General features: G+C 31.5%; 1 protein-coding gene across 6 annotated transcripts in view; it reads left to right on the top strand.

Annotated features, from left to right (window-relative positions):
* Nucleotides 1-17,208, top strand: part of LOC134721385 (copine-3-like) — a 62,302-nt gene that overhangs the window by 40,006 nt on the left and 5,088 nt on the right. For 5 of the 6 annotated variants that reach the window (XM_063584346.1, XM_063584347.1, XM_063584351.1 and 2 more), the window contains exons 9-14: nt 829-915; nt 1,305-1,364; nt 4,793-4,926; nt 7,131-7,237; nt 9,538-9,680; nt 11,521-11,778. In XM_063584346.1, coding sequence (XP_063440416.1) covers nt 829-915; nt 1,305-1,364; nt 4,793-4,926; nt 7,131-7,237; nt 9,538-9,680; nt 11,521-11,778 — 789 coding nt within the window. The remainder of the gene's footprint in view (nt 1-828; nt 916-1,304; nt 1,365-4,792; nt 4,927-7,130; nt 7,238-9,537; nt 9,681-11,520; nt 11,779-17,208) is intronic. The other variant, XM_063584352.1, reaches the window with a different exon arrangement.

Raw genomic sequence — 17,208 nt, forward strand, 5'->3', positions numbered from 1 at the left:
TTTGAATATATTATCTTTTATATGGATCTTTTAGTGTTTTACATGTGCTTTTAAATGGCTGTTATCTTTCTTTCTGAATTTCATGGATATTAGTGGAATATATATTGGCAATAATGAATTATATATTGTTCCATTTTAGCATTTTTTTGTGTTAATTAGATTTCTAGCTGCAAAAGAATAACATTATTTTTTAGTTATAAGAAAAAAAACCAAATAATTTGTTCTGATAGTAAATGTAACGAGTTGAAAATATGATAAATTATACTAAACATTCTGCCTAAAAAACACATGAATTAAGAAAAAAAAATGATAGCAAATGAGAAATTTCTTGCTATTCCTCAAATTTGTAGAACTGAATGTTCAGCAAAGTACTGATCAATGAAAAGAACATTTTGCTTGGAAAATCCTCCTTGTCTTTTGACAAAATTATTAAATGGTTTGTAATGTCAGAAAAGTTTTCTTTTATCATCATAGCATCATTATAATAGTAATATTTTCTGATAATCATGGCATCACAGAAAAGTAATTTTATTGATGTCTTAGTATACCTTTCAATATGAACAGTCCACACAATTTTTATACAGAAAAGTATGGAATGAGTAACCATATCCTACCAAAAATCTAGTGTACCAAAAAGATTAGCGATTCCTACTCAACTACTGGCATCTGTCATGTTATTCCTTTCAAGTTACAATATTGGTGATAAGTCTCTTTTAGTAATATGTCATTATCATCAAAATAAGGATGAAATTGTGTTAGACAAAGTCAGACAATGCCTAAATCTAATAGGAGTTTTTGAAATACTATAATATTTTCTTATCATTGTAGGTGTCATTTCCTTGCATCAACCCGAAAAAGAAAGAGAAGAAAAGAAGTTATGAAAACTCTGGAACAGTTCATCTAACTTCATTTAAGGTATAAATATCTATTATGTATTTTATATACTGTATGTATTATTAAATATTTCATAACAGTAAAACAAAGCAGAAATTAAAAAGAAACAAATTATTTTAATAGAAACAAAAGAGTAGGGGGTATTGAGGTGTATTCACTGAGCCTGATCAGAATTTTCTTTTCAAAGTAGGTTCAGTAATTAAAACTTGTCTGTTTTCAATGAAAGGAAATGTTGAATAAAGAATTATTTACAAATTATTGAATAATTATCATGTTTTTGTTGTAATGTTACTTGTAGTCCAATAAATAACACATTGGCAACAATTAAACAAATACAGTCTGCTGTTAACTGACAATTTTTTTTCCTAATTCTGCATATCTAGATACACACTTTTAACTACTTTTTCCAGCTGGAGAGAAATCCATCTTTCTTAGAATTTATATATGGAGGAATGCAGGTTAATTTTACAGTAAGTATAACAGTATTTACTATTGATAAAACATATCAGTATTGTATATGATAATCTTATTTGAATTAAGTGTATTTTTCTTCTTAACAACTAGCATTGATTGCATTAATATAAAAAAAAAAAACACAGGACAAAATTTAATGATAGATTTTTAAACAACCGCATAGGAAGGTTGGGATTAATTTTGGGGGTTATAGTCCTAAAGGTTTAGGAATAAGGAGCCAAAAAAGGGGCTCAAATAAGCAAGTTTGTAGTTTCCAGTCAATAACTTGTGTTTAAGTGTATAAATCTCTCTGAAATTATACCACAAGTTTCCATACTACAGGGGTTTAGGGGGGGGGGGGGGTATGGTTCAAATCATTAAGCAATTAGGGACATAGAAGGGGGAAAAAAAGTTTTTTTTCTGGTGAAAGGACAATTTAGACAATTTAAAAGCAGTGTAAGGTAGGTAATCCAATTCCATTTAAAGACTACTGTTATATATATGTTTGATTACCTCCCTTACACTGCTTGAAATTATGTATTAAGAAATGATGATTGTTTTGAGATGATAAGCTGTACATATATTTTTAGAAGTTACTATAAATTAAGATTAATTTTAAACCATGACTGTATGTCATTTTATATTTTAGTATTTTTTTTTCTGGTTAAAGGACAATTTAGACAATTTAAAAGCAGTGTAAGGTAGGTAATCCAATTCCATTTAAAGACTACTGTTATATATATGTTTGATTACCTCCCTTACACTGCTTGAAAATTATGTATTAAGAAATGATGATTGTTTTGAGATGATAAGCTGTACATATATTTTTAGAAGTTACTATAAATTAAGATTAATTTTAAACCATGACTGTATGTCATTTTATATTTTAGTATTTTATGATGTATTTAAATGAGAAGCAAAATCCATTAGAAATTTTAATTGAGATTATTTTTGGAATAACTGAAAGGGGAAGGTGAAAAAAAAGAGGGGTTGGGGGGTGGGGTGGGGTGGTTCAATTTTTATCATTTCACATTTCAGAAATTTAAAAATAAAATTTCTTCAAATATTTTATAATTAGGGGATAAATATAAAAAGCTTAAAAGCAAAAACAATGTTTATACGCCCGACAGGACGTATTATGGTATACAAATGTCCGGTGTCCGTCTGTCCAGCGTAAACATGTCGCACTCATGAAACTTAATATAGTTGTTTCTTATGATGGTCAATTGATCTGTATACTTTTTTGTGAAAATAAGATTAAAACTTTTTGAGTTACTGCACTTTGTAACTAAAACAGGGGTGTGTTTTTTTCACATGTCGCACCGTATCTCAAAAACCATTCTTGATTATGGCTTAAAACTTAAAATACTTCTTAGTTGTATTAATCTTAATATCTGTATACTTTTTGATGATGATTCAAAATAAAATTTTTGAGTTATTGAGTATTTTGTAAAAAAGGGGGAGGTTTTTTTTTACATGTCGCACCATATCTCAAAAACGATTTACGATTATTGCTTAAAACTTTACACATGTCTTTTTTATATTAATCTACAGATCTGTATACTTTTTGGTGATTCAAAATTTTATTTTTCAGTTATTGAGTATTTTGTGTAAAAAAAAGGGGGGGGGTTACATGTTGTGCCATATCTCAAAAACAATTATTGATTATTGCTAAAAACTTTACACACTACTTTTTTGTTATATTAATCTAAAGATCTGTATACTTTTGGGTGATGTTTCAAAACTTTATTTTGGAGTTATTGAGTATTTTGCTAAACAGGGGAGGTTTTTTTACATGTTGTGCCGTATCTCAAAAATAATTTATGATTATTGCTTAAAACTTTACACACTTCTTAGTTATATTAATCTAAAGATCTGTATACTTTTTGGTTTTGATTCAAAATTTTATTTTAGTTATATTTAGTTTTTTGTAAAAAAAAAAAAACAGGGTTGGGGGTTTCACATGTCCAGCCGTGTCTCAAAAACAATATATGCTTAAAACTTTCTCAGAAACTATTTATGATTATTGCATAAAACTTCCACACAAGACGTCGGGCGTATCATGCGCTCATGGCGCAGCTGTTTATTTAAGTTCATTAGACCACATTCATTCTGTGTCAGAAACCTATGCTGTGTCAACTATTTAATCACAATCCAAATTCAGAGCTGTATCAAGCTTGAATGTTGTGTCCATACTTGCCCCAACTGTTCAGGGTTCAGCATCTGGTTTAAAGCATGGTATAAACATAACAACCAGCTACCTATAGGAAAAAGCCAATCAACCAAAACAACTACCATGACTAATAATAGAGAATAAGGGTAAAATGCATTGGAACTGATCAAAAATTCAAGATCAATGAACTCTCCATTACCACAAAAGTTACCAAATGACTCTAGAAGATTTGTATGCCCCACACCCAGCTGCCCACACCTAAGATAGTAGAGGGGCATTATGTTTCCTGGTATGTGCATCCGTCTGTCCCGCTTCAGGTTTAAATTTTTGGTCAAGGTAGTTTTTGATGAATCTGAAGTCCAATCAACTTGAAACTTAGTACACTTGTTGCTTATGATATGATCTTTCTAATTTTAATGCCAAATTAGACTTTCGACCCAATTTCACGGTCCACTGAACATAGAAAATGAAAGTTTCCGGTTAAAGTTTTTGGTCTAGTAGTTTTTGATGAAGTTGAAGTCCAATCAACTTGAAACTTAGTACACATGTTTCCTATGGAATGATCTTTCTATTTTTAATGTCAAATTATTTTTTTTACCCTATTTCACGGTCCATTGAACATGGAAAATGATAGTGCGATTGGGACATCTGTGTACCTTGGACATATTCTTGTTTTTTACTGAATTTTCAGTTGTTGCCTTGGTTTTCTCCAAAAATATAATAGTACTGTGCAAACTGTATGAAGCAAGAATGAACAGCTACATCAATACTGATATGAGCCCATCATATGACCCAAACCAAAGGAGGAGTCCTAAAGAGTTATTACCTTTTCTATTGTCTTGAACTATAACAGAAAATTGGTACGGGATGGCCAATGGGGTGTTGTCCAATTTGGAAATGAACTGACATTTTATCAGCCACTTCCATCATTTCTACAATATTACCACTAGAAACTTAACTTTTCTTGCTACATTATGAACACTATTTACATTTTCACTTTCACTTTTATTCTTTTACGTCATAATTAATACAACCGCATATATACACTTTATGAACATATAAACTCTGTAATATTGTCCTGATGACGCTGCATTAGCGCCGAAACATGTCGACTCAATTAAACTACCACCTTGCGGTAACCCAGATGTTGTGGTCTCTACATATTATAACAGAAAAGTAGAAAAATGACAAAACAAAATTATCTGAATGCCCCATTGTACTTGACGGTCTTTGGTATAAACATAATAAGCAGAAAGTGCATTGATTTTTCAGGTAGGAGTAGATTTTACAGCTTCTAATGGTGATCCCAAAACAGCTAATTCTTTACATTACATCAATCCATATCAACCTAATGAATATCAACAAGCCATACAAGCTGTGGGGGCAGTATGTCAAGATTATGACACGTATGTACTATACCTCTGTATTATACTATCACACGTATGTACTATATCTCTGTACTATACTATGACATGTATGTTTTTCAGCCTTCTATTGTCTTGCCTCAAAGAATGTATACTTTTGTGATTAGGTCAGTTATGTAGTTGTATTATGAGGTTTATTCCCGATTGTCCCACTTTTTTAAATTTTAGAGTTCTGATTGTCCCACATGAAAAGTTCTGATTGTCCCACATTATTTAGTGGTGTGAAATGTTCTGAAGAAACAATAGACTTGATGTTTGTTTTGTTAAAATAACAAGAATTAATTATTACCTGTTCAAAGTTTTAGATTATACTTATGTATTATGATCTTTTATATGTGCTTTATTGTTGTACCTTCTACAATATATCTGTGCTTATTTTGTCATTGTGTTTTAAAATGCTTGATTGAAACCCACTATTATTCTTTAATGAAGAAATAAAATTACGTAAATATCAATTTATTTTCTTATTTTACAAGAAAAATGATTAGTTACCTATAATTTCCTAGTGCAGTTTATAAAAACAGATTAACCACAATCAAAACAATTCCTGATTGTCCCACAAATAAACTTCCCAATTGTCCCACACAACTCTGCCCGATTGTCCGACAAAATTTTACTACCTTTTTACCTGTAATTTCAAAAAGTGGGACAATCGGGAAGACACCTATTATGATTGTCACATCTCATTATTATGAAGTTATTTGGTCCCAACTCTCATGGTCTATAGATATTGAAAGTTTTGCATAGGTTACATATTAAAGTTTGTGACTTGACCACTTATATTTAGTCAATGATATTAATATTTGGTATGCAGTTGTACAGAAATAAAGTTGTATTTCAAGTCTCATTTCTTAGGGTTTAATCGAATTTTGACCTCATTATGGAGGGGGGATAGGACATTTATGGGTACTCTGGGATTAGGTGTTTTTAACCTCAGGATTTCAGGATTGACACTTTTAGGATCCGGGAATTCTTTAATTTTTTTAATTTTGGGATGTCGAGATTTACAATTACATTTATTTTAATTCAGGACCCTTTAGGATTTGGTGTTTTTTAGCCCGGGATTTTGGTATCAGGACCCCTCTGACCCATACCCCCTCCTCATTATTATTATTACTTAATTTTATCATAAAAATATATATAAGCAGGCAACACATTTCATCATGTGTACTACTGTTGCTGTTTAATTAAGGTCCTGAGGATTATTGCTTTTTAGAACAAGGTTTATCAAAATATATGAAATTTTTATCATTCATCTCTAAGAAAACTTTTAAAAAATCAATCATATTCTTGCAAAATGCCATCATTTTTTAATTTTAAGGTCAAGGAACAGTAAATGGACTACGTCACGGATTTTGCTAAAAATTTGCATACAACCTCGGCTCATTGAACTACAACTGCAAGTCGAAAAAATAATACATTTATCTCTATTTCATTATCTGAAAAATTGCAAATTGATTTCTTTTTATACGGGTGAATATTTGTATAGAAAGCACATAAAATCGGCGAAAAACCTTCTAAAATTTGTCTTAAAATCGCCAAATCTCTAATTCTGCTCCATAGATTTTTCTTAAAAAACTATATATTGTTGACACATAAATTTCTGTTTTAATGATATAAAATAATCATAGGGTCACCGACTTCGTTTTTTGTCTAATAATCAATTTGTTACCTTGTTGGTAGTGAAAAACGTCTAAAAATCAACATTTTTCAGCCTGCAACGCGATAACGTTATGATTATTTCGACGTTTTTTGGATTTTTTCACATAGAACACAACTTTGAATGATGTATACCGTAAGAACGAAGTCGGTGACCCTATCTTTATTTTGCATCGTTATAACGGAAATTTATGTATCAATAACATATAGTTTTTTAAGAAAAATCTATGGAGTAGAATTAGAGATTTGGCGATTTTAAGACAAATTTTAGAAGGGTTTTCGCCGATTTTATGTGCTTTCTATACAAATGGTCACCCATTTATAAGAATTCAATCAGTAATATTTCAAATGATAATTGAGATAAATACATTATTTTTTCGATTTTCAGTTGAAGTTCATCAAGCCAGAGTTGTATGTCTGTTTACTGAAATCTGTGACATAGCCCATTTACTGTAACTTGACCTTAAAAGTATAATTTATTGAATTAATGCACCAAATTTTCTAAACTTGGATTTGTTATATTTTAGGGACAAAATGTTTCCAGCTTTAGGATTTGGAGCACAGATTCCTCCGGAAATGAAGGTTTCCATGGAATTTGCATTGAATTTTAATGCTACTAATCCATATTGTGCAGGTACAACTATAGAAAACAAAAATTGACAAATAAACATTAAATATTAAGGTGGTACCTAACACTACAGGGAAATAACTCTGTTGAATCAGCTAAACGTTATAATTATGTTGTGTTGTTAAGGCAATATTAAGCTTCTTAATGATCAAAATAAGTGTTTGTCAAACTGCTATATGACCAGTATAATTTTTCTGATAAAATTGATGGTTCAAATTTTTTGAAATTTTTATATTTTGGTCAAGGGTCAAAGTAAATACTATATGAAAATTAAACGAGCCAAATTAATCTTAGTGAAGGTGTTGGATACCACCTTAAATGATACACTGCTTTTTATACAACCGCAAATTTTGAAAAATTTTTCGTCGTATATTGCTATCACGTTGTCGTCTATGTCGTCGTCGTCTGTGTCGTCGTCGTCTGCGTCGTCGTCGTTGTCGTCGGCGGCGGCGTCCGAATACTTTTAGTTTTCGCACTCTAACTTTAGTAAAAGTGAATAGAAATCTATGAAATTTTAACACAAGGTTTATGACCATAAAAGGAAGGTTGGTATTGATTTTGGGAGTTTTGGTCCCAACATTTTAGGAATTAGGGGCCGAAAAGGGCCCAAATAAGCATTTTCTTGGTTTTCGCACTATAACTTTAGTTTAAGTTAATAGAAATCTATGAAATTTTGACACAAGGTTTATGACCACAAAAGAAAGGTTGGGATTGATTTTGGGAGTTTTGGTTTCAACAGTTTAGGAATTAGGGGCCAAAAAATTAATTGGGTTCAATTTTTCTCATTTGAAATTTCATAAATAAAAAGAAAATTTCTTCAAACATTTTTTTGAGAGGATTAATATTCAACAGCATAGTGAATTGCTCTAAGAGAAAACAAAAATTTTAAGTTCATTAGAACACATTCATTCTGTGTCAGAAACCTATGCTGTGTCAACTATTTAATCACAATCCAAATTTAGAGCTGAATCCAGCTTGAAGGTTGTGTCCATACTTGCCCCAACCGTTCAGGGTTCAACCTCTGCGGTCGTATAAAGCTACGCCCTGCGAAGCATCTGGTTATATACTGTGAAAGTACTTTTATTCATGGGGTACCAATTTTCATGGTTTTCGTGGATGACTATCCACGAATTTAATTGTCCAAGGAAATAAAACCACCATTGTCCAAATCAAGACATGGAAAGATCCCTATCGGTAGGTTTGACTACTGATATGATCTAGAGTAACTAATATATTGAATAACGCCAAAACTGAGAATACTTTAATAGCAATGACAGAACTACAACCGCATGCAGGATTATACCCATTTAATCTTTAATAACATAAACTGTACAACTTTTGATCCTTTAATTCTCATAAAAAATATTTTTGATCGATGAAAGTCAGCTTTCCGGTATTGAAATGTTAGTATGATAAAGTGTTTATTTTATATCTTCATAGTTCTCGTACATATGGGAAATAATAATTTCATGCTTGGCTTGATTTTGATAAGAATTATTTGACATTTCAAAATACTTTTATAGCATTTGTTTATATAACTGTTTTCTTTAGGTGACATATTTATGACCTAATTAACATCTTTGATGGTCTTTAATCACGTAATCACTTTATCATGGGTTAATTAGTGTTATCCCTACGATTTACACAGGTCATGTTTACTTTGCAATTTCCTTCAATCCAGACTTATATGTTACCTTCGATTCTAAAGGCTTTAATTTTAATTTTTTTTTTTATATAAAACTAAAATCCACGAATTTAGAAACCCACGAACATGTAAACATTGTTCAAACCACGAAAATTGATACCCACGAATAAAAGTACTTTCACAGTAGCAGATCTGATGGAAAGGCAACAATAAACAAATCAACCATAAAATTATTGGATAAGAGAATTTTCATGACCCATGGTTTATGAATTTTTAGATGTAAATGTAAATTTATTTGGAAAAATATTATAAGGAGGTGACTTTTCTGATGTGTACCGTATATGTGTAAATTCAGCATTTTATAGTTTTGTAGAAATTCATGTGTAAATGCACTTTACAAGAAGACCTATTTTTCAGCATTTTTAATGAGTTGCAAAAAAGTTTAATTTTATCACCAGATGCTACAATATTGAACAACCCTTGCACTTGTATGAAAGATGTTTTTTTCTTGATTTGCCTTAAGATATTTAATGAAACTGAGCATGTCATTTCACATTGTACTCCTGTTATGTAGATTTACTATTTAATTTTATATTTTGATTATACTTTGGTTGAGAAAGGGAACCGAGAGTTAATGTATTTGTATATTTTTTCTTTTCAGGAATACAGGGAATTTTAGATGCTTATACCAATTGCATACAACAGATTCGTCTTTATGGACCAACAAATGTTTCACCAATAATATATCATGTTGCCAGGTTTGCTGAAGCAGCGCAAAAAGAGGAAGCCACAAAAGGGGCTCATGTAAGGATAGACTTTATAGATAAGATGCTTGTTGAAGGTTGCTTTATTACTCTTATTAATTGTTAATGTTATTGTCCTTATCCAGTTATTGAACTTGGCCTTTTTTCATTGTCCAGGGAACAGTAATCAAGTTTTTACAAGAGATTTGTTCTAATCCCAACTTTCCTTGACAGTGACATCCAGAAGCTTCCAAGTTTTTATATGACCCCAAAAAAAATTGTGTTATCACGTCGTTGTCGTCATCCTGTGCGACCTCCAAAGACAGTTGTTTTCCGGACAATATCTTTAGTAATAGTAAATAGAAATTTATGATATTTAAACAAAGGGTTTATAACCACAAAAGAAAGGTTTGGATCGATTTTGGGGGTTATAGTCCTAACAGTTAAGGAATTAGAGGCCAACAAGAGACTAAAAATAGTCATCTTTCTAGTTTTCAGACAATTACTTGTGTTTAAGTATGAATCTCTCTGAAATTATACCACAAGTTTCCATACCACAAAGGGATGGTTAGGATTGACTCTAGGTGGTTATGGCTCAATCTGTTTAGGAATTAGGGGCAAAAAAGGGGGAAAAGCAAGAGTTTCTTGGTTGTTTGACATTTAGGACAATTCTAAAGCAGTGTAAGGGAGGTATTACAAATTCATTTCAAGTAAAATGATGTGTATATTTGGATTTACCTCCCTTACACTACTTGTCAATAGACCACTTTCGAGTTCATCCGTCTCCGGAAAAAAAACTCGTCAATTATATGCGCCTTTATAACGTCATTTCCAGATAAAGGGGGTCGCCTGTATCCCTGCACTATTAACGTTCACCAAGCGTCTTAGTGATCATCATTGTGTAGGATAAACTAGAAATAATTGTTGTTCTGTAGGTACTTACTGACAATTCCCTAACGACAGCAGTGCCGATTGTCAATTTTGAGAATTCAATTTGCCGACTAATTTGTATAATATAGAATTATAGTTTTCCAACCACTTGCTCAACATTGGATTGGATGTGACGACGCCCCTAAATGCACAAATGATGTTCACTAAAACCAGAGTTTTTGATAGAAATGCATCAAACTCGAAAGTTGTCTATTATGTATACATAAACATTGTATTGTATTGAGATCAGTAGCTTTCAATTTATTTTTCTAAGTTACTATTGATTTATATAATTTTAGTCATGATTATGTATTTCATTTTCTATTTTAAGACTTTTATGATGTATTTAAATGGATAATTATGGTTGAAAACTTTATTTGAAATTTTAATTGAGATTATGACCATATTTTGAGGGAAATATTCTTTTTGGGGAAAAGGGGGAGGTGAAAAAAAATTGGCTTGGGGGACTATTTTTTTCTCATTTCAGATTTCAGAAATAAAATATGAAAATTGCTTCAAATAATTTTTTTAGAGGCAACATCAAAGTGTATTGTACAAAAGCAAAAAATTGAATATAAATTCAAGTCATATAACCAATTCTGAGTTTTTGGACAACAATTATTCTGTGTCAGAAACCTATTATGTGTCAAATACATGTATTTAATTACAATCCAAATTCAGACCTGTGTCAAGCGCGAATATTGTGGCCTTTTTTGCCCCAACTGTTCAGGGTTGGAATCTATACTTTATATAAAAGGGATGCTTTGTGAACTTCAGTTATTTTAAAGATTCTTATTTGAAATTGAACATTATCATGATTATATAATTACTATTGTCCAATACCTTTTGTATGATTATGAATAATATTGGTCATTGATATGTGTTTTGCAGTGCTATTAAAGCTAATGATTTGTAAAACAATGTAGATCAGATATATGATAAATTCACTGTCATTCCTGACTTTATTTCAGGCCTACTTTGCTCTACTGCTACTGACAGATGGAGTGATCACAGATATGGATGCCACCCGTCAAGCTATTGTGTATTGTTCTGGTCTTCCCATGTCACTGATTATTGTTGGAGTGGGTAACGCTGACTTTGCTGACATGAACTTTCTTGATGGTGATGATGGTGTTCTGAAAGGCCCAAATGGTCAGCCAGCTCAGCGAGATATTGTACAATTTGTACCTTTTAGAGACTTTAAAAGAGTAAGCGGGAATGATCCAAACGTATGTTTAGCATGTTATTGTCTGCACATATACAATGAAATCTGTCTTATAAGTTATTTTCTGTATTGTGAAAAAAATATTCATTCATTGTTAGAATGGTAATGTTGGAGGTTTTGGACTAAATTTTTCTACATAGAATATAGGCAGATTTCAATGTATGCAGCTGTTTGTCTTTCCATCTGTGTGCTTAAAACCTGAATTGAATCTGCTAATTTTGGTGTTAGGGTCTGCATTAAACTATTTAATGGTAGTTACTAATATTACTGTTGACATTTTTATACTCAGTATGTCATATAATGTATGCAATCAATCCAGTCTTCAACACATTTGGGTGAATGGTGTCTTTTCATTTAATGGGTCAAAGGTCAGTGAAGGTGTAGCTAAATTAGACTGACATTCTTCACTGAAAAAAACTTGTTCTGAACCATCTTTTCAGTAAGCCTTTTGAAATAAATGAAATGATAGTTAACTCCTTGAAGTTGTGTGGCTGGCTGGCTGCTGGCATGTATATAAAATTGTATTTGACCTTGACCTTTGAACTTCAGAATGGAATTTCTAATACTTTTTGTAGTTTTGGTTGTAAAATGGGAATTATTCACATGACAACTTTGGGAGGAGACCCTGGCCCTTATATGTACATTCAATGAAAATAATATCAATTTACCTGACACAGCACTACACTAATTCAGCTATGTTGTAAATATTCTAATTAAATCTTTATATTTGCATGATTGTTAACTGATATCATTTGACTGATACTTTTACAGATGTGTATATATTGTGATCTTTATGAACTTGTATTTATAAAGTATGATATCATGGCTATTTTTTTCACTGGCAGAATCTATAGCTATGTTCTTGTCACTATACTATAAAGCTGTTGATCTTTTTCTGTATTGATATTTTTCTTTGTTCAATATTTGGTAAATGAGGTAATCGTTGTGTCAATATTGCACAATTTAAGGGGCAAAATTATCATTTTGAAAACAAAAACATTATTTCTCCCTGTTGCTATTTCAAAATTGAAAGAAGTTAACTAGGATAATGGGGAAGAAGGGATGATGTTTTTGTTGGTTTTCCAGTTTGAATGGTTTTACACTAGTAATTTTTGGGACCCTCTATAGCTTGCTGTTCGATGTAAGCCTAGGCTCTGTGTTGAAGACTGTACCTTGACCTATAATGGTTTACTTTTATAATTGTGACTTGGATGGAGAGTTATCTCATTGGCACTCATACCACAGTTTCCTTATCTATAGGATATAGATGTAAATACATGGGATGCATTGAATTTTTGTGAGAATTTTTTTAATTTTCGATCAATTTTTAAATGGCTTTTGACATATGTCTACAGCTACTATTTGAGAGTGTACAAGATAGCATTGTTTCAAGTTGTATCACAATATGTAAATTTGTGATGTTTACAACCTTTGCCTCAATAGGAAGACAAAAGACACTTTTCGGATAAATTTCAAAGTATTCTTACCAGTACTTTTGCAAAGAAAATGCAATATGTTCCTGTAAAATGTTGAATGACACTTGGTACATAAAAATGACAACAGATTGTTTTTGTGAAATTGTCAAAGTTTACTACAACCACTCTCTAAGTAAATTGTGCATATGGACCAGAATACTTTCTTTTTAACTCAAGTTATCCCATATATTAAAAACTAATTTACTATAATGTCTCATCTATTACTAATCTATTGTAGCTAATTATATTTCTCACTATAATGTTTTTTCATTGTTTACATTTTAAATTCCACTGTCAGTACACTACAAAGCACTTACTGATATCAAATTTATTAATCTCAGCACAAAAAGGTCAGTATTCACCTCAGAAACTAACAGAAGCTTTAAATAGACTTATTAATAAGGGATATAGTTACGATACTGTTGTCAGGTCATTAACGATTGCATATTTTGGCATTAATATTGATTAACTTATAGGGTCTTTGCATTGAAACTAAACACATTTATTCAAAAAACAGTTGTTGGCATGACACTGGTTATGTTCTTCTCATATATGTTATGATGGTATGATACTAAACCTCTAACAGGAAGGATTGTGCCTGATATTCATATGATGAAATCATAATCATTCAGTCAGTTTTATTGAAGTCTGGAGCTGGCATGTCAGTTAACTGCTAGTAGTCTGTTGTTATTTATGTATTATTGTCGTTTTGTTAATTTCTTTGGTTTTATCTTCTGACATCAGACTGGACTTCTCTTAACCCTTTCCTCCATAATGACGCCTTTTGACGCCACCCCCCTTACTCCATAATGACGCCTTTTGACGCCTGTGCAGTACCTCAGTTGAAACACTTTGACTACAAAGTGTCTGCAGTTGACTTAATAAAATTTGTATCCAATATGAAAAGGAATATCATAGGTATATCCAACTTAAATTTATTTGATGAAATACTTGTTTTTCACAATGCTTTAATACTTTAAAGCATATGTTCAGCATTTTATTAAAAAAATCATATGCGAATCAAGTATGCAAAAAAAAAATTCAATGGAGGAAAGGGTTAAACTGAATTTTTAATGTGCATATTGTTATGCATTTACTTTTCTACATTGGCTAGAGGTATAGGGGGAGGGTTGAGATCTCATAAACATGTTTAACCCTGCCACATTTTTGAGCCTGTCCCAAGTCAGGAGCCTCTGGCCTTTGTTAGTCTTGTATTATTTTAATTTTAGTTTTTTGTGTTCAATTTGGAAATTAGTATGGCGTTCATTATCACTGAACTAGTATATATTTGTTTATGGGCCATCTGAAGAACACCTCTGGTTGCAGGAATTTCTCGCTACATTGAAGACCTGTTGGAGACCTTCTGCTGTTGTTTTTTCTATGGTCGGGATGTTGTCTCTTTGACACATTCCCCATTTCCATTCTCAATTTTATTATTTTGTCTATAGATTAACAATCATATTTATAAAGGCACATAATCTTTTCTTATTTTACTATAAAGTAAGTATATTCAGACTTATACATCCTTTGATCCTGTATCATATATAGATAAAGGGACATGTTGGATACATGACAATAAAAATCAAACAAGCAAACTGAAAACATTTTGTTTATTTCTTTTCATCAATAAAACAAACAACAGAAATGACAAAACACATTCATGCTTATTCTTTTTAATTAAAGACACAATTAGAATTAACCACAACAAAACTAATTGATGTAGGGATATTTACATTATAAAACTGAATTTGTTTGGTGTAAGTTTTGTAGAGAATTATTTAATAGTTTTCTTTGAATTTTGTACTGAACAGCTTTGAGAAAGATTTATGTATTACTGAAAAATTATTACACCAGGGTTTTCGATATCACAAACTAGTCAAAACATTTACTAAATTTTATCATCGGTATACAGACATCATTCGTAAATATAGCTCAACATGCAGACTTTTTATACGTTCAGGTATTTCACATCCAATTTTTTATGGAAATATTCTTTATAAAGCACAAAGGTGTCAGTATTCACCTCATAAACTTACAAACCCTTTGAATAGACTTATTAAGAAGGGATATAATTACGATACTGTTGTCAAGTCATTAAAGATTGCATATTTTGGCGTTAATATTGAGTCACTGATAAGGTCTTTGCGTCGGAACTAAACACATTTATTCTAAAAACAGTTGTTGGCATGACACGGGTTATGTTCTTCTCATATATGTTATGATGGTATGATACTAAACCCCTTACGGGAAAGATTGTGCCTGATGTTCATATGATGAAATCATAATCTTTCAGTCAGTTTAATTGAAGTCTGGAGCTGGCATGTCAGTTAACTGCTAGTAGTCTGTTGTTATTTATGTATTATTGTCATTTTGTTTATTTTCTTTGGTTACATCTTCTGACATCAGACTCGGACTTCTCTTGAACTGAATTTTAATGTGCGTATTGTTATGCTTTTACTTTTCTACACTGGTTAGAGGTATAGGGGGAGGGTTGAGATCTCACAAACATGTTTAACCCCGCCGCATTTTTGCGCCTGTCCCAAGTCAGGAGCCTCTGGCCTTTGTTAGTCTTGTATTATTTAAATTTTAGTTTCTTGTGTACAATTTGGAAATTAGTATGGCGTTCATTATCACTGAACTAGTATATATTTGTTTAGGGGCCAGCTGAAGGACGCCTCGGGGTGCGGGAATTTCTCGCTACATTGAAGACCTGTTGGTGACCTTCTGCTGTTGCGTTTTTTTATTTTGGTCGGGTTGTTGTCTCTTTGACACATTCCCCATTTCCATTCTCAATTTTATGAATGAAACATTTTTGTAATCAGATTAATCTTATCACTTTTTATACGACCGCAAAAATTGAATTTTTTTTGTCGTATATTGCTATCACGTTGGTGTCGTTGTCTGCGTCGTTGTCGTCCGAATACTTTTAGTTTTCACACTCTTACTTAAGTAAAGTGAATAGAAATCTATGAAATTTTAACACAAGGTTTATGACCACAAAAGGAAGGTTTGGATTGATTGTGGGAGTTTTGATTCCAACATTTTAGGAATTGGGGGCCAAAAAGGGTCCAAATAAGCATTTTCTTGGTTTTCGCACACTAAGTTTAGTTTAGTAAATAGAAATCTATGAAATTTTTACACAAGGTTTATGACCACAAAAGGAAGGTTGGGATTAATTTTGGGAGTTTTGGTTCCAACAGTTAAGAAATTAGGGGCCAAAAAGGGGCCCAAATAAGCATTTTTCTTGGTTTCCGCACCATAACTTTAGTATAAGTGAATAGAAATCTATGAAATTTAAACACAAGGTTTATGACCATAAAAGGAAGGTTGGTATTGATTTTGGTCCAAACAGTTTAGGAATAAGGGGCCTAAAGGGTCCAAAATTAAACTTTGTTTCATTTCATCAAAAATTGAATAATTGGAGTTCTTTGATATGCCGAATCTAACTGTGTATGTAGATTCTTAATTTTTGGTCCTGTTTTAAAATTGGTCTACATTAAAGTCCAAAGGGTCCAAAATTAAACTTAGTTTGATTTTAACTAAAATTGAATTGTTCGGGTTCTTTGATATGCTGAATCCAAACATGTACTTAGATTTTTTATTATGGGCCTAGTTTTCAAGTTGGTGTAAATCAGGATCCAAAATTATTATATTAAGTATTAAGAAATTTTCAATTGCACAGTACTCAGCAATAGCAAGAATCTTCAATTGCACAGTATTGTGCAATAGCAAGACATTTTCAATTGGTGTTATCTTTCTTTGTCCAGAATAGTAGCTAAATCAACTTAAATCATTGTTTTATACAATATACAATGTATATTCACTATTACTACCAACTGATAAATTAAAACAATCTTTACCATTCAGTGATAACACACACTTTTTTTTACATTTTAATATTTTATGATGTATTTAAATGAGTAATTATTGTTTCAAACTCCGTTAGAAATTTGAATTGA

The sequence above is a fragment of the Mytilus trossulus genome, chromosome 6, assembly GCF_036588685.1.
Source record: "Mytilus trossulus isolate FHL-02 chromosome 6, PNRI_Mtr1.1.1.hap1, whole genome shotgun sequence".
Taxonomy (NCBI): Eukaryota; Metazoa; Mollusca; class Bivalvia; order Mytilida; family Mytilidae; genus Mytilus; species Mytilus trossulus.